General features: G+C 43.7%; 6 protein-coding genes across 8 annotated transcripts; 4 read left to right on the top strand and 2 right to left on the bottom strand.

Moving 5' to 3' along the window:
• Window positions 1–4,739: 4,739 nt before the first annotated feature.
• On the bottom strand, window positions 4,740–7,461 carry LOC131886376 (NCK-interacting protein with SH3 domain-like). The gene has a single exon (XM_059234681.1). It carries the CDS (start codon window positions 6,671–6,673, stop codon window positions 4,811–4,813), a length of 1,863 nt encoding a protein of 620 aa, XP_059090664.1. The 5' UTR covers window positions 6,674–7,461; the 3' UTR covers window positions 4,740–4,810.
• A 158-nt stretch (window positions 7,462–7,619) lies between these two features.
• On the top strand, window positions 7,620–9,608 carry LOC131886377 (uncharacterized; the record flags this gene model as incomplete). The annotated part of the gene is given in 3 exon segments (XM_059234682.1): window positions 7,620–7,859; window positions 7,939–8,171; window positions 8,244–9,608. Coding segments are annotated over 3 exon segments (1,680 nt in total). The 3' UTR covers window positions 9,532–9,608.
• On the bottom strand, window positions 9,564–11,447 carry LOC131886378 (pre-mRNA-splicing factor 18-like). The gene is made up of 5 exons (XM_059234683.1): window positions 10,768–11,447; window positions 10,520–10,694; window positions 10,376–10,430; window positions 10,048–10,307; window positions 9,564–9,974 (listed from the first exon to the last, which is right to left on the bottom strand). The coding sequence occupies exons 1-5, from the start codon at window positions 10,976–10,978 to the stop codon at window positions 9,623–9,625; spliced, it is 1,053 nt and encodes a 350-aa protein (XP_059090666.1). The 5' UTR covers window positions 10,979–11,447; the 3' UTR covers window positions 9,564–9,622.
• A 261-nt stretch (window positions 11,448–11,708) lies between these two features.
• LOC131886536 (activating signal cointegrator 1 complex subunit 1-like) lies at window positions 11,709–15,301 on the top strand. 2 transcript variants are annotated; one of them, XM_059234902.1, is made up of 4 exons: window positions 11,709–11,786; window positions 13,732–13,988; window positions 14,360–14,701; window positions 14,773–15,301. In XM_059234902.1, the coding sequence occupies exons 2-4, from the start codon at window positions 13,739–13,741 to the stop codon at window positions 15,270–15,272; spliced, it is 1,092 nt and encodes a 363-aa protein (XP_059090885.1). In that variant the 5' UTR covers window positions 11,709–11,786; window positions 13,732–13,738; the 3' UTR covers window positions 15,273–15,301. The 2 variants fall into 2 exon arrangements, with proteins under 2 accessions (XP_059090885.1, XP_059090884.1); XM_059234901.1 differs by having other exon boundaries at window positions 11,751–11,782.
• Window positions 11,794–13,730, top strand: LOC131886535 (protein arginine N-methyltransferase 9-like). Its single transcript, XM_059234899.1, has one exon. It carries the CDS (start codon window positions 11,837–11,839, stop codon window positions 13,721–13,723), a length of 1,887 nt encoding a protein of 628 aa, XP_059090882.1. The 5' UTR covers window positions 11,794–11,836; the 3' UTR covers window positions 13,724–13,730.
• A 1,967-nt stretch (window positions 15,302–17,268) lies between the features above and the next one.
• Window positions 17,269–19,413, top strand: LOC131886537 (kinase D-interacting substrate of 220 kDa-like). Of its 2 annotated transcripts, XM_059234903.1 has the most exons (4): window positions 17,269–17,441; window positions 17,529–17,607; window positions 17,900–17,997; window positions 18,277–19,413. In XM_059234903.1, exon 4 carries the CDS (start codon window positions 18,536–18,538, stop codon window positions 19,367–19,369), a length of 834 nt encoding a protein of 277 aa, XP_059090886.1. In that variant the 5' UTR covers window positions 17,269–17,441; window positions 17,529–17,607; window positions 17,900–17,997; window positions 18,277–18,535; the 3' UTR covers window positions 19,370–19,413. The 2 variants fall into 2 exon arrangements, with proteins under 2 accessions (XP_059090886.1, XP_059090887.1); XM_059234904.1 differs by lacking the exon at window positions 17,900–17,997.
• Window positions 19,414–21,002: the final 1,589 nt, after the last annotated feature.

Raw genomic sequence — 21,002 nt, 5'->3', positions numbered from 1 at the left:
GGTGTGCAACAAAAACTGCTGCCAATTCTGTCATTGTGATGCTTCATGTTCTCTTAAGTACAATGCATACTTCAAACATAGATCTTCTTTTCTCTTTTCATAAATTCTTCACCATCTTTGGCGAGAGGAGTCAAGAAAGGAATGCAGACTGTTCTCTTTAGGATCCCTCTCCACAGAACCTTCAAAATTCTTTACTTTGTTGTCCATCGTAGCTTAGTTACGTTTCAGCTAAGGTTTGATGAGCGGTTAATCAAATACCTTTTGTCCCACCAAACTGATGGCACTGTTTATCTGGATTTGCCAAGTTGATTGATATACCCAGTTGGAAGATAATGTGAAGCTTGCTTAATATCAATATATGTAATTTGATGCCATTTCAATGTTGCATTATCGGACATATCTGTGTGCACACTTACACTTCCCCATACAAATGAAACCCTTAACCTGTTACCAAGTTTTCAACGGTCTACACCAATAATGACTTATGGATTCCTCTCTTGAATCTTTTTGCTCTTCTTCATTCAGGGGGGTAAATTCCATCTTTCGGGTCGCCGTGAGGCGCGATCTCTAATCCAGCGCCCGGTCTGGCCACATACCGTACCCCAGCCAACCATGCGACCCCTAGGTGCCATCGTTTGTTCATTCCAACCAACCACCACTACCACGAATACCTACGTACGAGTCCATGACAATCGCTAAAAATCAACTGCCACTTTATGCGTGTGTTGTCCAAGAATGCGAGGAATTCTGGTCAGGAGACGGTCCGGGCAACGTCCGTTAAAGCATACCTCTTTTCCAGTGCCCTGACTGCTTTGTGCTCTCTCCCTACATCATGCTCTTCGACTTTTGCTTTTCGAACTTCATTGAGGGGGAGCTCGCTAGGGTCTATGATTTAGAAAAGGGTCGCTTGTCCATGCTCAAGATGTTACTCGTAGTGTTCAGGAATTCCTTGCACTGACCAAAAACATTTCGATTTGGGTCATTTAGGACAAGAAGTTGAATGTTTGCTAAATTTCTTGTCAAGGTGGTTTGATGTCTATCTTGCAAGCGCAATAGCTGCCAGCACCTAAAGCTAGATGAGTTGAACTTTTTAAACAGTGTTCAGGGAAAAGATACTAGGACGCCTATGGTTTGAGAACTATGCAAGCCCAACATATCAAGCATGAGAAATGTAGGCCAATTCTTTTCCCTGCATTCCGATTCAAAAGTGCTTGTTCACACTAGCAGGTGGATGAAAACATTCTTCATCGACATGTTTTGTACGAACATCCTTGATCAAGAGATGCATATCCGGAACTATGGTATTCTCGTTCCATCCTGAACGCTGTTCATAATCATTTGACGACTTACACGTACTCAAGGTGATATAACGAAGTTATTGGCTTGGTGATCATCTTTTAAACGTAGAAGGTTTTTGAATTTTGAATGAACATGTACGTGTACATGGTTCATACACCCATCAACGTATCAAATGCAGTGATAGACAAACTCGATACACAAACTCGCACAGGTTTAGCTACGAACGAGACGCAGACGCCGGCAACAACGAATCGGTGAAGGAAGCGATTACCCTGGAATTCCATGGGCAAGGTGATGGGTTAATTGATGGCTTGGGAAAACTATTTGATGAGTATATTATCAAGCTTTGGGGAAACGCAACCCAAAAAGTGCCGGAATGTATTTTGAGAATGTGAGGGGAGCATAAATTCCTGCTCAAATTTTATTGGGGGAACTGTTGTGGCAGAAGAATGCTTTGATCAAGCTCGAAATGAAATAAAAAAGACGTTAATTTGTTGCTCAGTTGTTGCTTTTAGGATATTGAACAACACAAAGTTGTTTCATTTGCTTCTTAAAAAACAACAGCGAAACAGGAGATTCCCATTAGCTCAGAAAAAAAATTCTCCTTGAAGAGACATTTTTTTGTCATCTACAATCGGGATAGCTTTTGCTGAACATTGTAATTAAAACAAAGCGAAGGTTTTTCGTTCATCATCATTCATCAGTATATCTCCCCTGTTTCTGACACATTATTGTAGCGTATTTTGTGTATTCAATGGGATAAAACAAAAATGGTCCAACTTAGTCACATAGTAGCGTTTGCTGCGTTATTGTAGAGTGATTATAAAAATAGATAACTAATCTCTTTCATTAGTTCATGCAACACACGGAGTTGGTGATAAATACTATTTTTGTGCTTTATCCAATATTGCACTCCTGGACCCTTGGACTGCGACATCGGGGAAAGTGATAACAAGAGTAGCTCTTGTGATATCTATCAAACTTTGAACATTTCAGTCAACCGAATTCGAGCATTCTTGTCAGGAACCTCGATCAAGCTTGCTGTAAGACCATCTCAGCACAGCAGTCCAGGGCCAATGATTGAGAGCAGGCAATAAGAGTACCTGGTGGGTCGAACGTATTTCGTATGTACACATGCCCGACTGCTAGTTTATTCACCCTTGTCCAATTTTTATCTCCAAGTCGTGGGTTCAAAATTGCGAGCGAGTCGTTATCAATCATTCCTTTTCATCCGGAGATAGAGGTTGTTTTTTTCAACGACGCATTTAAAACTACAGGAATTTTTGGGCAAGCGTGAGTGAATGAAAAAGAGATAATTGCCAACAAAGGATTGGTTGTAGGAAAAGCTTTTATTAGGTGTCAATAATTTGGTCTGAGCCGATATTTCCGTGAATTGGATTCACTCTATGAAAATGTATATTAACCAAAATTGGAAATATAAATAACCTTCGTACTATGTACTAAAACTTGCACAAAAAGATCATAAAATATGCTCTAAAACCTAAAATATTAAAAAGGTAAGAAATAAGAGCGATGGAAAAGAAGTGCAATTTTAGAACGAAAAAAGGGGTCATTGGAAACTAAACAGAAGAGTGAAAATTTCATTCACTTAAGCAAAGCCAAATTCCTTTGCATATGGCGTTATCATTTCATTCCGACTGTGAGCTTCACTTAAATTCATCTCCTTAATTCAGTATTAAGCATTGGACAGTAATGTTAACAATTAAAATAACAAAATACCAATGGCTTAACTTGGTCGCAAGCCCACTGATTCTTACACTTCATTTTTTTATTGGTTGGTACAAGGATATCTAGAGAACTCCTTGGTTGGTGCTAGGGTTGCTTGAAATGGTGAACCTTGCCAGCAAGTAAAGTCAAATCAAATCAATTTTTTCCAATAGGCAATGCCATTTTCTTTTATCAAATCGGTTCTTCGTCTTTGGGTGGGGTTAACACCGAAGAGTGTTGTTCAGAAAGGTGAGAGAGAATGATTAAACCAGGTATCGCTCCTATCTTACTAGGAACTTCCAACGGCCGGATTTGAACCCACACCCACATGAAGATGCATGTTTTTTTTCACTGTCTTTTAGACACACAGCTACGCTTTCTCTATACGGCGACTCTTTTTCGCTTTTAAGCAAAACTGTGCATGAAATATGTATTAAAACATGAAACATACTTTTAATGCAACAAAACTTGTTTTAAGACATGAAACGGATAACGCATATGTTGGCCGTCACTAGTCGAGAATGAGTATTGCTTTCCAAGTAGGAAGATGAATGCTTCTATTTGCACGAAACATGCATTCGTTAAGTTAGATGAAAAACAGTTATACCTTCCTTGGTTGAAATTTTCGCCCGTAAGAATCTAACGGTATCAAATCCCTTAGTTTTTCAGGACGTGATCTTGTTATTTCGGGAAACATATTACCCTCTTTTGTTCAAATGAAAATTGCAATTCTCTATAGGCTTAAAATTCGAGTTATTTGGTTCACCAAGACATTGGATAAAATAAAATATCTTACGAAAGTCATGAAAATGGACCAGTACTTTATTCAAAGATTGGCATTTACTTATAATTAATAGGTGTAACCCTACCTGATTTTTATACGAAATGGAATGCCTTGAATTCACAGCCGTCTCTTTCCCCACCCCCAAAAAATTACGTGCAATATGCATCAAGCCCTCATGAAACTTCTCTCAGTCTGACGAAAGGAACCCTTTCGCCGTCGGACCAAATCTCTTTTGTCATGACGTGACGATGAAAGACTTCTTGATTTAGTGTCACATAATTGTCTCACTCGTTCTGCTACCTCTACCTCCAGCTCCATTATTGCTCTGCACTATGTCTCTCGTGCATACATGCCCACACGCTAAATAGCTGCCACTCCATTCCCCATAGATCTGCATTCCTTTTCTTATTTGAACCTGACGTCAACCCAATTGGGGTGATGTTACTTGTGCAAGTTCTGTGTCTCTGGCCAAGGTACGTTTGGTCTCTTGGCTTGGAATGCCTTCTTTGTCACTTTTGGGTGGACGACAAAAAAAATCATGATGAGAAGCAAACCAAAGGAGCGAGTTGAAAGGCATTTTTCAGCCGTCGGCACGGCCAAAGCTTGGCCTGGACACCCCAAGCCAGTGGCTCAAATGCTAGTCGATGAGAGCGAGTTTGGCCTCAATTGGTGACAAGGTGATAGTAATGGCGTAAAAAGCCACAATGGAATGTGGTGGGAAGATTATCAAGACTGGAATTTAAAAATAAAAAGACACCGATGGGGGTTACTTTTCCGGGGCAAACATTTGCTCACGGATAATTAAACCTGGAACCACCAACAGGATTAGAGCTCTTTTCAAGGGGCTGAATTCAACCACTTTTGGGGGAGTTTGTTCAATGGCTTGGATTTGACGACGCCGTTACGGAGGAACGTATCCGTGAAGGAATTCGCCATTTTTTTTCTTTATTGGACCATCCAGAAGACACGAGTACTGCACATTTTGAAAGAACTTGATTTTCAAAGTAATGAATTAAATGCCGCTACCTCCCGGCAAATGGTCAATACGATATTTTTGTCATTGGTGACTTCCTCCTCGTCTAAAATCCGTATGAAGCATTTCTCGAGATCTTTGAAGCGATGAAGATGGTCTGAGTATTCAGATCGAGTCAGAACAATGTGCGACATGGAGAGGTACATTCGACGTTTGGGCTCCTCCGGACACAGATCGGAGAGTTGCCGGACAATGATATCGATAAGAACGTAGATATCATTGGTATAAAATAGCTGATGGCAGCTATCGTGGAGGAACATATCCATGATGATCTTATGGACTGAATGTGGTAGATCTCGCGATCCTGTGTCACGACCAACAATAGCAGTGGGATCCTCTTCTCGATTTAAAAGGAGGAGTACCTTTTCCGTCCAGGTTTTGGCTCCGGATCGGCCACTGAGGCAGCTTACCATGACATTGGTCTGGATATCTGGAAATTGGAGATTGTAACTGAGAGCTAAACCGATGAACACGTCTGGGATCTCGTGTTCCGAGTCAGGAGTGGGTGGAGCCTCAATATAGTCGAGTAGGAATGTGACGAAGGAAGATCCTAGTTGTGAGAAGTAATGCACGGGCATGGGCTCGCCACGGCTAAATATGATGGTGAGGAGCAGGGCGCAATGTCGAAGTCTGGGAACATTTTCAGTGTATTGGAACAGTTCCTGGGCCAACTCTAAAGGAAGAACGGAACTCAGCATGAGAGATATTATCACCGGATCGAGCGAGCACATGATCATGAAATTCTCGATCAACGGCTTCCGCAAAGCCCATCGTGTCTCCATTTGAAAGTATTCCACCAGGTTGAGAATGTAGAAGTATTTGAACTTGCTCATGACGTAAGTGGACACTCGTCGGTCGGAGTTGGACAAACTCTCTGACAAATTTTGTAGAAGGTTCCGTATAGTGGCCTCATCCTCAAAGAGCATCCAGTTCCTTTGTTGCTCGTCATCCTTGGCTTGGGTCAATTGCTCAAAAAGGCTCTCAATAGCCCTGGTATCGGCACTAGCCACGATATCCTCTTTGTCATTCAAGACGGGTTTGTCCAACTCCGCCAACAAGGCGGGTACATTTCTATCCAATCGCTGGAAGTTAGTGCTAACGTATTGCAAGACCGTTTGGACCACGCTCTGAGAATTGGTATGACTCAATCCGGTTTCCACTCGGACCAATTCCACAATCTCTCGGGCATAGGATCGGATTTGCTCGTCATTAGGGTCCACGATCGAGGCCCGCCGATGCTGTAAGAGCTTTTCGGAGCTCCCGCGGCGTTCTTCACTGGATCGTCGCGAGCTGGATTGACTGTTGCCACCATCGGGGCTTTCCGAAACACCCCCTTCACTATTCTGTAACAGATTCACAGCCTGATGGGGCGGTTGGGGTGCCGCCCTCTTTTTACCTGACTTGGGCGGGGTGGCCGAACGGTCGGAGGAATGGGTCGATTTGGGACTGACAGACCGAGGACTAGCGATTATGGGTGGACTCGTGTCGGGCACCGGGATCCTTTGAGTGATGCTCGCCGAGCGATCGCTCTTATATTTACTACACACCGCCTCCAACTTGGCGATGAGTTCGGCTTTCTCTTTTTCAACGGCTCCAGATAACCGCACCCGATCCTTGAGACCGTCAATGTGGGTGGCCAGCTTGTCGAAGGCGATCCTTTCCAAGAACACATAGTTTCTCGGAATGTATCCCGCTCCAGCATTGCCATCCATGACGTAGAACCAATTCTTGTCATTGGCAGCCCCGGGCAGTTCCACAAAAAGGTCGCCTTGCGTGAAACTCAGCGACGTGGGATGGGTCTTCTTGAACGGGTATAAAGCGCGTAGCATATTGCGGGGGGTTGGTTCTAGTTATTATTACTATGCTGTTTAATAATGTTGTATGTACAAAAGACGATCGATTGCTGTTCACCGGGTAACGATATTGCCGTGACTCTGACTAGATCGACACCAATCGGACCTTGAGTGACATGCTCACTAATATTGATGCCTTTTTGACAGGCCCACGTGACGATTGACCGTGTCCATTATTGCAGTCGCACAGATCAATCCCTGGGACATTCGGATCAGCTGAACCCAACCTCCTGGACGATCCCCTCTTGATCCTCTCGGTCTCCTCTCGATCTCCTCTCCTTCTCTCTTTCTCTCCACATTCTCTAACTCTTCTTGGGCCTGCTCTCTCATGCCTAGTGTCTCTCCCTTTACTTAGATAAGCGTCGAGGGTGGATGGATCGATGTGCCAAGCACGCAAGCTCGCGCGGAGGGCTCTCCTTACCTCTCTCTGGCGCTTGACTTGGTCCTTGGTACCCACTACCCAATGCTCATCGAGTCCTTATACACACATACATACGTATATACAGCATGAGATGCCACCATTACTGGCTCTCTTTCTCTCTGCTCATTGATAGCGCCGAGAAGTGTTCAGGATAAATATTGATTTTCTTCGTCCGCCTCACAGCCTTATCCCCAGCACATCACTGGGATGGCGAAAAGGCCAGCTTGAGCACAGCCATGGCTTCCTCTCACCCGATGGGCTTGAGGCTGACGCAATGCTCGCTCCCGCCTCTGTTCCTTAAAAGACTAGTGTACGTACTTTGCACCGAGGTACACTCGCCTGGCCTCAAGGTTGATTGATTGGGGTGGCCACTGACAAGTGGAGCATGGCCTCGAGTAGGCTTCATTCGCAAAGACTTGATGGCGACGACCTTGGAGCAGGTGGAAAGCCCGACTCTTCCCCAATGGGGGGACCAAGCGCGGCAGCTAGAGCAGGCCTGCAAACCATGTGGTGCCCATATGAAAAGTTCCATGACATATTTCGGGGCGTGAAGGGGAGCATGATTTAGCGCCGGGTATCGACATGACCACGACCATGGATTATAATCGCCGTCCACCCAAGACTTTGCATGAACTCTGTAAAGAACGCCTGGTTACCCAATATCTTTCGACTCTGGGCAATCTGCAAATGGGTCCCCCGCTGTCTTGGTTGGGTTGGCCTTTTACCTGCATGGAATCTAAGGTAAGGCAGACCGTGGGATGGAATAATGGATGGGCTTAAGGAACAATAAATGATGCATGCATGATATGGAAAATTGTAGACCTTCCGGCGGCATGGCATAAGAAAACTTCAGGCTGTGATGTCTCAAGCTCCGAACCATTTCAACGAAATCGCCTTGGAAATGTATAAGCGGGATCCCTCTTGCATAGAAGCCATCCTTCATCCGTTACTATTGGCCCTGGAAATTAACTCCCAGAGCTTGAAATTGGCTTTGGATTACGCCTACAACTTGACCAACCTCACGACGCTTTACCTATTTTTCGACATCACTCGGTGAGATCCAGAACTAAGAGTAGTGTCTTCTCCTGGGACATGAATCACGGTTGTGACCTTGGATTCTTTCAGACATGCGGTTCACGTCCAGAAGTTTCATGAATTCGTGGGAGGTCTCGTTCATCTGACCCACCTGAAATTGTCCAATTGTTGCACGGATGCCCTCTTAGCTGTGGTCGGGACCAACTGTAAGCAGCTCTGTGTCTTGGATGCTGAGGAAGACTCTGAGATGACCATCACGGATCACGGCCTCGCTTTCCTAGTCAATTGCGCAAAGCTTCACACGGTGGTTCTCAACGATGCGGGCGATGAATACGATTACGAAGACAGATACTTCGGTATTACGGGGAAAGGTATTGCCAATCTCATGATCTCACTACCCAATCTGTGCCTCTTGGTCTGTGAGCCCTACTTACTCCGGGAGGCGTTACGCTTTGTGCATATTATCAACGTCAATTCGCACACATATCAGCTGAAATATCTTCATTGCAAATTTCCGGACCGAGAGTTTTTGTATTCCGTGAGCAAACTCTGTCCAATGGTCCATGAGCTCGTCATCGAGGATCAAAGTCGCGATTGCGTCGACGTTCTGCCTTATTTCCAACATTTGCACACCTTGAAGCTCGAAAACTGTTCATGGACGGCTCGAGAAGAACCCAGTTATAAGATCGTGTTTGCCAATCTTGCCAAACTTGAGTTGAAGAATCCAAAGACATTAGTAATAGATCCGCCCTTTGTCACCAAACTAGGAAAGTGGTGCCCCAATTTGACCAAACTGTCGATTACACTCTATCAACCAGATGTTCTCACGAAAGCTTTAGCCTTCGGATCCAACACTGAGTTCTTTCCCAAGCTTGAATCCCTGGCCATTGATGGTGATGTGTCGCTTCACTTGATTGAGACCATGCTGATCTCGTCCAATTTGAAGTCGTTAACCATTTACATTCACGATCTCAGCGTATCCTCTGGACAGTTTGACAGTCTGATGCTGAGAATGGCTCGAGATGGTCATCTCTCTCGAGTCGAAACGTTACAATGTTTCCAGTGGAAAGTCAGCCTTGAAACAATGCTCTTTGTGATTGACTCCTGCGTGAATCTCCGCAACATTTGGGGTTTGGATCTCTTGATGATGTGCCCAGTGTCGATTCGAACCATTCAAGAGCACATCGCTCGGAATAACAGATGGATCGACCTACACGATGTGTCGTTTTTCGAAAAGTCTCGAGGAGTCTCATTCTTGAGCGAAAGAAGCAAACGCCGCGTTCAAGCCGCGGAGCAGATGGGAGATCGAGATATGCTGGCACATCTATTGGGAGAGCAAACTCTAGATGATCTGCTAAAAGAGGTCAATCTCCTCTAGTCAGAATCTGTCATCATCTAATCAAGCGCAAGTTCAACATGAAACTGAAATATATTTTACACCTCACTGAAACTCGACATTGGCCCCGTCGTTACTCTTTTCGGGTGAAATCGATGGACCGAGAAGGGTCCGTGGGGTAATACTGTTGGGCTTTCGTGAACAATCGTTTGAGCCCCTGAATGTATTTGCGCTGTGTTTCGTCATTCAACACGTGCGCCACGTGTTTTGAATAGATATTTTCACGGGCCGGACGGGCGTGAATACCCGCATTCGTCACTCCAATGGGCCAAGGAGCGTTTCCAATGGCCATTTCCATGTAGGCTTCGTTACAAGTGATGTAATTTCGTTCTAATGCGAAACGGATCATTTTCAAAAGCGAGTCTCGGATGTCATCCGTGACCGTCTGTTTCCGCAACATCCGAATGAGGGGCTTCAAATATGTTCTGAAATCGAATGGTTTATTTTGAACACAAAGCCACATTGCCACAGAAACACACGGGATAACAACAAACTGACCTTGTTTGGGCATACGTACCAGCCTCTATTTTGCCTTTAATGGACATTTTGGTGGCCTCATCCCGCTCTTGTAACTCGGCTCCCCATAACTTGAGCATGAGCTTGATGAACTCGTTGACTACTTTATGATCGTGGGCTATGTCGCCTTGGTTGATTTTCTTGACCATTTCTAAGAGGTCATCGTAGGTGATTTCGGATTCATACAATTGGGTATCGTACTTGGTCCGCTTGCTGGGCTCCACCTCTTCACCCTCTCCAACCTGAAAATGGGGAATTTTGAAGTATGCAATGTTTTAAATGGGTGTAGGCAAATTCAACACACACTCACTTGCGAGGCCAGCACTTCTTGTAGATAAACCTGGTCCACTTTATCCATGGCATCTCTGTTCACAGTCAAGTACGATGTTATTCCATTAAACTAATGCTTATCATCACGAAAAGGACTATACCGAATCTTGAACTGTTCGCTTACTTGAAATCATTACGAATTCCTTGGACTGGCTCTGGTTCGTCCATTTCGATTTGTCGTAGCCGTTGACACGCCTCCTCTTCCTCTTCACCAAAGACTAGGATGGGCTCTAGTCGTTCCCTGAGACGACGAATCACTTCAACCCGTGGTAATGCGGGCATATTCGGTCCAGATTCGCCTAGGAACGGGATTCGAGGATGATGAGCATCATTTTTCCCTTCCAGTATTATTGACCAGCTATTATAACAGACCTGAATGTTGGCTGGTTGATTGATCACGCACCACATCCTCTTCTACTTTAGGCGGAGAGTCGGGTTTCTGGGGACCGTACTTCTTCCGATAATCCTCTTCTTGTTTGGCACTCAAATCCCCTCGCTTGAAGTACTTCTTATCCGGGGCCATAACATTGGTCTGAGCAATAGCCCGTTTCTTTCGCTCAATTTCAGCCTTGAGAAAGTCCATATTGAATGGCTTGATCGAATCGGAGGTGACGGATCGCCAATCAAAGAATATTTGTTCTTGATGTCTTCTTGAGGCTGAGGTTCATTCCGTTTGTTTTGACGATGCAACGTCAGTTTGGTTTCAGTGTTGCTACTTTGGCAGAACACTTTATTTCAAAGTCCTTGAACGAGGGTGGATAAACCGGCGTGATAACGGCGGGACTGGCGAGGTTGACAAAGTTGTTATCTCACACCTATCCCCAGTGATTTTCATGCATTTGTTAAGTTGTCCAATTGACCCTCTTTTCTTAGATCTGATCTGGCCAAAGAATTTTTCAGTTAATAAATCATTAGCCTTCTTGGTCATTCTGAAATTTAGCCTTTTGATGGAACAACTTGCCCACAACTATGGGCTAGAAAGGAAGAGAAAACCCCGCTTTTCGTGGCAAACTTGATATCTCTAGCTGCAACAATCACTGAGATCCGAGAGGAGCTTTGGTTCTGCCTTTCTGTTTTTAATGGAGCTTACCAACTCGCCCAATCATGTATTATGCCTAATAAACATACTGTTTGCACTGGTTTGTCGAAAACAGTCGGTCAACTCGAACACAATTCTCTTACATTCAAGTCCATTCATTGAGGGCTATTATTCAATTTATCTTAATATCCAAAATCGAGAAAATATCCAGAAAATTGAGTCTTTCTTTTTGTTCCAATGGCAGCACTATCAACAGGTAAACATTAGTAAACACTCGAAATAATCGGAACGTTGTCAATCTTTCATGTCACTCAACCTCTTCATCCATTAGATGCAACGTCTTGAAAAGTAGGTGAGTCTCTCTTTCTCTTTTCACAGGGTGTGCCAATCTTAACCCTGATCATGAATCCCCCTGTCCCTCTGGATATCGCAGAGGAAGCCGCCGAATTAGTGCGCCAAGGCCGATTGTCATCGGCACTCGGCTTATACGACCAACTCCCAACCTTGAGCCTGGATCTGCGTGAAGCTCGGGAGAACGTGATCCAAGGATTGATTAGTAAATGGCATTTCCTCATGCTCAATGACCATTCACGTCATCGGGCATATCAATCAGCCTTACATGCGGTCATATCGGGTCTTGACCCAGATCTGAAATTGATTGATATAGGCACGGGGACCGGGATTTTGACCTTGATGGCCTTGAAAGCCGGAGCGAATCGGGTCACGGCCGTTGAACATGAGCCGTTTTTGTCCGATTTGGCTCGTCGAGTTTTTCAAGCTAATGAGGTGGAGCATCGTGTGGATTTGGAGGTTCTCATGTCCACGGACTTGGCGCCTCGACCCCCCATGGATCGGTTCGATGTATTAGTCACGGAAACTTTCGATGCGGGCTTATTGGGCGAAGGAATTTTCCGCACTTTGGACCATGCTTGGACGCATTTGTTGAAACCTGGAACGTCCCAGGTGATTCCCCGGGGCGCCACTCTAGTTGGGGTTCTAATACAAAGATTGGACGAGGAATTCGAGCACTTTGCGTGGTCCCGAAAAAAGGTGGAGCCCTATGATAGTGGATATATCCGCCATGATCTCGAGTGCGATCGGATCCGGACTTTATCCGAGCCTTTCCAAATCACTAAAGTGAACTTCCAAGACCCGCAATATATTCGCAAGTGTCTCAATTCCGAATCTATCGCTTCGATTGACGTGATCGCGTCCAAAGAAGGTGTCGGTAATGAAATCGCAGTTTGGTTCGATCTGGACATGACTGACAATCAAAGTCTTTCTTCTAATCCTGAACGACAGGATGGATGTTGGCAACAGGCTTTATTTACTCTTCCTAATCCCATTCCAGTGTCAGCCGGCCATAAATTGAAAGTCACGTTTTCCATAGGCGATCCCCTGACATTAGTGAGTGTGGAACATACGAAACTGACATCAAAGACCCAAATCGAACTCAAATTGACCCACCCAGACTCCAAAACGTCGCCTTTGGAGAATATCCTCTCGGACACGGCGACTGGGTCCGTTCATGTATTGGATTGTGGCTCTAATCCACGGAATTCGCTTGATCTGTTATTGAGATACCCCAAACTAAGAGTGCAGTTTCTGATCAATGCTCAAAGCAATGAACAAGGAACCGATATTTTGGATATCATCGCTAAGATAGTAAAACAGAACAGTATTTCACCCAAGCGTGTGCGTTGCTTGGATTTTGATAAGCACCTGGCTCATCTTAAACCTCGTTACGATGCTGTAATCGTCGATTGTGTCACAAAGTCTGGGCAAATCAATTCGAAATCATTACTCCAAGCCGATATCCTAAGCCAAAAGTTGAAACCAAATTTAAGCATGTCCGATCGACTTATTCCTTCTATGATGGTTATAGAGGTCTTATTGGTCACCAGCGAGTTCCTAACTCGTTCGACATTTGTGGAACACGACGAGCATGGATTTAGGATCAAGGAGTTCATCAACAAGTATTGGACGAGTCATTTTCAGGATATCAGTCTTGCAACCATGGAGACGTGTATGCAGATATTGGGCCAAGTGACTTTTGAAATAGGGTGGGATGATTTGCGAAGGGCGAGGACAGTGTCCAAGAGGCCAGTTTCCTTCACTGAAGATGGGCAAATCAGTGCTCTTGTATACAAAATCAAGCCAACGAATGAGCACACGAACTATGCCGCATTTATTCTAAGAAAAACGTTCAATATAAAACAGCCAACTGATTGCTTTGTGAAATTGTGCCTTGAGCATGGTTTGCTCGATCTTCAAATGTGCTCTTCTTGATGCTACAGATTTTTCATGGATATATTACGACCTCCGCTCCTGTGGATCGACGGGATTTGCTATCGCCAATATGGTTTGAATAGAGAAACAACTTCAGGCCATGGAGGCGATACTGCCGATGTGTTCGACGAGGATGACTCCAATTTCAACTTGGACGAAGATTTCAACAACCCTGAAGCCGACTCATTACTTCTAGAAACCTTGGACAATGGGAAATTCAAGTACTCGGGACACTTGCCCAGCGTCTTCTTTCCCTACATCATAGGTAAGGAAAGCTGAGGGTCACCTTGTTCATCGTTTAGCATCAATAACAACCCTAACCATCTCGACATGATAAAGTTTTTTGACTTTGAGACAAAACATTTTTTGATTTTTTTTCACTTTCCATTTCGTCATTTCATAGGCCTTCTCGACATATCAGGCCATTTCATAGTGCAAAGTCCAAATTGGGGATTTAAGAAACAACGGTGATCGCATTTTTGTCTTTTGTCCAAAAGTAGCGGATTATTGATGAAGGAATGAGACCTTTTTTTTTTACTAACAATCAACGATTAACGAAATCAATTTTTTGGTCAGCCATGTCCACCACCGTTTGTTAGGCACATCTCCAAACTTGCTTTAAATGCTTGCTTTCAGGTAAAAAAGCTGCTACCAAAAAGCGATTGGAAATGGAGACTAACACCAAAATAACAATACCTCGTCAAGGCCAGGAAGGGAATGTGACTGTGATCGGACCCGAAAAGCGCGGTGTGACTCGGGCTTGGAATCGCATTTTGATCATTGCCGAATCGTCACGTTCAAAGCAAGATTTCACGCATTTCATATCGCTGCCTTTGACCCATCCCGAGTTAAAAGCCTCGTTTGTTGAGTTAAAGCGAGACATTCTACGCGAATGTAGCGATGCCAGAGGCATAGACGAGTCCTTATTTCAAGCTCCTGAGATGCTTCATTTGACCATTGGAGTCATGGCTCTTATGGGTAAGTCCGACCATGTTCACCTCATTGAATACCCTTAAATACTGAATATTTTGTACATCCTGTATTGCTAGATGCTCAAGAACGACAAAATGCCATAGATCTACTCGAAGATTGTAAGGAGACAATTTATGCCCCTATCTATGGCAACAATCCTATTGATCTTGAGATAAAAGGATTAGAGATCATGAACGATGATCCAAGCGATGTCAACGTATTGTACGCCAAAGTTGGTTCAGGTTTGGAGAAGCTTCAACAATTAGCAGACAAACTTGTGGATTGTTTTATTGATGCTGGTTTAATGTCTCGTAAGTATGACCAAGTCAAGATTCACATGACTATTATGAACTCGAGTTACCGATCTAATGATCATGTCGAGTTTATGGATAAAAATCAAGACTCATCAAGGGATCAACAAAGCTTCGATGCTCGACCTATAATGAAAAAATATGGTGACAATTTCTTCGCCCATGTTAAAGTCAACGAGATCCATTTGAGTCAGTTGCGATCAGAACGGCGAACAAGTGATAATTATTACATGCCGTCGGTTGTCATTCCATTGGTATGTTGCTAATGAAATACATGAAATGAACCTTAAAATTGGGACGATTCAATGCTATCTTTTTTTGAATTTCAAATTGAGCTCTCTCATATTCCTCGTGTTTGAGCATTATAGCTTCAGGATTGCATATCATCATCTTTCCTCATGCTGACGATACAAAATCAGTCTGTGGGAGGAAGAATAAGATTATGACAGCTTGGGAGAGGTCCTAGATCAAATTTCATCTTGGGTTGCTCAAAGTAATCTGGCCTTGAACGGCATAAAATTCCGCTCAACCACCTTTGGGTCAACTCCGCTTAACACTCGACTATTATACAGATGCTGAAGGTTATGAAATTGGCCAAATTTTGTGATTGTTGTATTAATAGGTAGTCCTCCAAGATAATAGAAAGTTCGGTGAGCATATCCAGCAGAAGGTGGGAAAGGCTTTTCAAACGTGTGGTTAGTCCTTCTTGGTTAAACATATCGCACGTTTATGTCCAGACTAGATTTTGTGTCATTGTGCCATACAATATTTCAACGTCAATATAATTCAATGTTAAATTGCAAGTCTTCTTATTTGATCTGGTTACTGACAACAAATTGATTTGAAGTGTTGGGCAATTGGGCAAAGAATATACTAGAAGTGGTTACTACTAACTTATTTTGGGCTACCGGCAAGTTCAGGCGAATAGCGAAAATTTGGATCTGATATGCACATGCATGATGAAAATGACCAAGCTTTTTTTCCATTAACTCTTAACTAAAATCGTAAATTCCCTTTCCAACTCTGAGGAGGCTAATTTGGCATCAAGACATGGGCTTGCCCAAGAGATGAACCTTTTGATATTTTTTTTGCGACATATTTGTCAATATATACTCACAATTAGATACCAAATGAAAAGTAGTAGTTTTACAAAGGTTGAAATATCCAAAATATCAGAAAGGGAAGAGTTTCCATTTTACTATGTAATATATTATCTTCCATTGCTGACATGAACCAAAAGGTTTTTGCAACATAATGGTTGTCGAATGTAGCACGACATTTATCTCTTTTCTGGCATATCTTCCTGATTTAGTATAAGGATTAAGTAGATTTTTGAACTCAATAGTAGTATCCAAATGTACCCAATCTTGACCAATCTTGAGTTTTTTTTTGAAGGTCATAATAGCCGCCGCTTTTGAAATGCTCAGTGCGTAAGAACTAAATATTTTTCAGGGTCTCTTATGTAAACTATACCTCCCCAATCTTTCAATATGGATAAAAAAATCATTCCAGAGCTTTGTCATTCAACTTTTGCTTAACGAGGACGCTTTAACAACGCCAAATCCGTTTTCTAGACATTGCGAGCCTTCCAACGAGTACCAGATCAGGGCAGGAAGTTGGGAATCCCTACAGGTCACTCTTGACTTGACGTCAGCCCATTCCTGGGCTTCTGGGTGCCAAAGGTTTAAACTATTGGTGGTAGAATATGGCAGCAGCAACGGCTTGGTATTATTTGCCTGTAAGATGTATCTATGTTTTCTTACTCGCAATCTTGTATATCAAGAACATTGTGGGGTCGGACGTTGGTGAGATCACGTTTTAACATTCATTTACATTGGATCCTGCTCATCAACGAGTTCTCGTTAGATGAAGTATGTGGCTTGAATTTGCGGGTCCGCGGATTTTCGGGCCCCAGGGTCGTTTCCACATCAGATGGTGACACTGGACCTCCCGGGTCTTGGCCATGGATGATCTCGGCGGGTTCGGTAGGTCGGGATGGATCGTGGATGCATCAATGTGGAGGTACGCTCGTCAGTCCCAAATATGTGCTCACAGCTGCCCATTGTGCTTTTAATGACGAGTAAGACATGATGCGTAATACTTTTAAGCTTTTAAAAGTTCCTTCTAAGTTTCAATCGACCTTTTATTTATACACATCAGCTGGCTGTTACGATTGGGCGATCGGGACGATCACGAGAGGTGGATTTTGAGGATATATACATGATGTTTCGTGTATGCTATTATGATTCAATTCGTAGATTAAAAGCAACATATTCATCCCAAATTTGTGTATGATTTGAGTGCTTACTATGATGTGGCCATCTGGGAGTTGGACGAGGATGTTCCTTTTACTACGTTCCACTCGCCCATATGCCTTCCGGGAGCTCCGTCCTCTCAAGTGAACAAATATGACGGATATCAAGTCACTGTATTGGGTAAAGATACATTCGGAAGCTCATTTAATTGCGTTTGTTTTGACAAAATCATTGTACATTAGCTCTCAAAACAACTTTTATCATCAGGTTGGGGACTTCAAACGTCGTTTGGAGGGCGGAAGAATAATGTGCTTAAACAAACCCCTGTGAAAATATTCTCGAATAGGTAAGTAAAACCATCCTCAACACTGCAGGTTCAATTCTTGAGTTTGGTGTTTTAGATTCTGCGATCGTTCATTCAAATGATGACAATTGTCGAAATGATCAATGTAAGGCATTGCTAGTGGTTTTTTTTTTCAGTCTTCAAAACAGAAATCGATTTTTTTTAATGATTATACTGTGAACCAAATCTGGCCTGCGATATTTTTGACATTGTTCTATATCATACGGTTTAATGATTTGAGAGCTACAAACATGAATATTTAATAGTTATATACGTGCTTTTTTTATTTTTTCAGTTATTGCAATAGAACCCATGTTAATTTGGACTCCAGTCTGCAATTTCGAGCTGACACCTCCATCCCTAAACTCTTCCAAGATCATCTCATGTGTGCTGGTACTATGAAAGCAATGATGATTCTTTTTTTACGTCACTAAAATAACAGCACCGTGAGCTGGCCCTCATGTGGGCCAAGACGATTTCTTTGGACATCGGAGCTTATTGGGAAGTGATTAGAATGTGGGTCGTAGAATTCTGGTATCATTTAAAAGTCAAATCGTACAACTTTGAACTCGCTATCTCTTGAATTTACATTGTTGATAACCGCTGGCCTAAAAATGATTGCCGACCGCTACCATATTAGTTTTACATTGATCCGTTTATTCGAATTTAAAGGTTATGAATTGGGGAATTTCGGGTCTTGCCAAGGCGATTCGGGCGGCCCATTGTTCAACTTATTACTACTCCACCCAAGTTGCGTTATGTTCAAGTTGGCATCGTGCAAGGTGGCGTCGGGGATTGTGGAGACAGCAAATATCCAGGAATCTATACCAGGATCGAGGATCCTGAAATCATGGAATTCATCGAGAAGATAATCAACCTTGTAAGATAATTTCTAAAACTATTGCTTGTTGTTTCTCCACATACTAGCTGTATGTCTATTCTCTGTCCAGTTAGCTCATTTCCCGCTGTCCGAGATCATCTCTTTGACGGGGCTGAAAGGGGAAACTTGTCCCTGGTTCGGAACGCTATTGAAGAAGGCTTTTCGCCCAACGTCTTTGACCCATCGAGCAGTCTCACTCCACTCATGATTGCCTGCGATAATGAGCACCTGGGAATTGTCGAGTACCTCATTCGACATGGCGCAGATGTCAATGCTCACCCTCAATGTTATCCTTGTGGAGCACATACACCTTTAAGCCGGGCGGCAAAAACAGGAAATGTGGCCATTGTTCGAACACTTATAAAGGCTGGAGCCAATCTGACCTATCAAGATGCAGACTTGCGGACAGCGTTGACCACCGCTTGCGACAATGAACGAATCGAATGTGTTCAATATCTCTTAAACGAAGGGGCCGACATCGACCACACAACTTATTTTGGAACCACTTGCATCAGCGCTGCCATAAGCCAGAACTCTACCGACATGGTAGAGCTCTTGATCAAAAGAGGTGCTAGCAACATCGATCGAGATTTGGCATTGATCAATGCCGTCACATCCGGGAACTTGCGCATCCTTCAACAAATTATTGGAACGGGGCTCTTCGGTGACTCCGTTACTGGCAATTCAAGATACATTGACGAGCCCACCAATAGTGTGGGTAATAATGCTTTAGTCATCGCCATCCAAGCTGGTCGGCTGGATATGGTTAAGTTTTTGATTGAGTCGGGATCAAAATTGGACCAATCTTTCAAGAACTATCCAATGGCCTTTGCCCGATCTATGTGGCAGCCGAATATGGTCGGTACGAAATCATCAAATTTTTAGTAGAAGCTGGTATTGATCCCAATATCCAAACAGAGGACTACACCACCGCACGCCTTTCGATATGCCTGTTCGGCGGGTGAAGACAACGATACAATCAAATATCTGTTGGAACAAGGCGCAGATATCAACGAAGTGTCAGCAGCAGGATCTACGTGCTCTCAGCTGCAGTGGCGAGGGATGATGAGAAAGTGGTCAAACTGCTAGAGGAATGGGAAGCCTATGGGGATGTAGAAGCGGATGTAAAAAAGGATGAGTGTTTTCGATGGAATCATGCTCCGATATTTTAAGGGAACCAGAATAAATACATGCTTTTGGCTTTGTTCTTTGAACCCGAACAGAAATACGTTTATGCGCGAATATATATGTGGTCTAGGGAGTTTCAATGGCTTTTACCTGTCGACTCAGATTTGTGAACAAGAAATTTAACGTAAAGTTCAATATAACAACCTTTGGCTTTGACCACGGTCCGAATCTCCTGACAGCAGAGGCGCCGCAGACAGATAGCTCATGTTCACTGATGGACATGATTTGATTTGTGAAGTGCCCTCCTCTCCAAAATGTACCATCGGGTTCAAGCCTAGCAAGGAGGGCGGCCAAAGATCTTTGGGCAGAACTCAGGAATCATGTCCTTGCAAAACTCTTGGACCAGACTTGCCGTTGGAGGGGGCGTCATCTTGCTGGAATGTGACATCCCCCTCTGGGTACTCTTTTTGCATCCATGGTACCACCTCATCTGAGAACAGATGGAGGTTGTCTGCCGAGTCGATTTTCACACCCTCTTTAATGAGAATTAGGGGGCGTCTCTTTCCACTTGCGAAGACCCCAGCCTAAACCATAACCGAGCGAGGCTTCTGCTACCTGAAAGCTGTCTGAAGTTCTAGAGAGATGCAGGTCTTGTCCTTGGCCAAGATCCCGTTGATTTGGCTGTTGTGCTTGGCGTATATTCTCATCACTCCAAAGCACAGGGACGTGGGTGTGCTGAACAAGATGAAACTGCTTCGAATAAAAACGGTGCCATCCCTCTTTGGATCAAATCGCGGCTGCAAAGAGAACACACGGTGCCTCGAATGAATGTTGATTTTTGTTGTCTGATCTCGCTCAACCGAAGCTGGATTCTTCGTTGATCAGCTTACCCCTCTCGTCTCACCATTGAGACGACTGCCACAGTGGTTCAAAAGCCTTTTTGAATTCCAACAGAAATATCCAAGCAAATCTTGTTAACTAATAGCCATATGCGCGACAAATTTGAGCCAGACTTCAATAAATCAATCACGTCAAAATAACTTCTTATGGTTTTTGCAAGGAAGAAGACTGTTGAGATGGATTTGCGGCTTTCTCTCAATACTTGAAAAGGTTTTTTGACCACCGTGGTGAGACGGGTGAGACGAGAGGAGAGGAGACGACTGTGTCCAAGAATCCAGCTCGAATGTTTTTTTTTTTTACTTCATGGCTGGAAACCATTCCAATTAGACAATTCCAATATTTAGACAAGCGCAGGGACCAGCAAGCAGACTTGCCTGCCAATGCCAGTGATGCAAAATTGGTGTTTCAAAGTGGTATAAACTAGGCTAACCTTTCCTCATATATCAATGCGAAAGATGGGTCAGCTTCTCAAACACGTGTTTGAAACCCT

Source organism: Tigriopus californicus, chromosome 9 (assembly GCF_007210705.1).
Source record: "Tigriopus californicus strain San Diego chromosome 9, Tcal_SD_v2.1, whole genome shotgun sequence".
NCBI lineage: Eukaryota > Metazoa > Arthropoda > Copepoda > Harpacticoida > Harpacticidae > Tigriopus > Tigriopus californicus.
The sequence above is the reverse complement of the archived record's forward strand: the minus strand, read 5'-3'. Positions and strand labels throughout refer to the sequence as shown.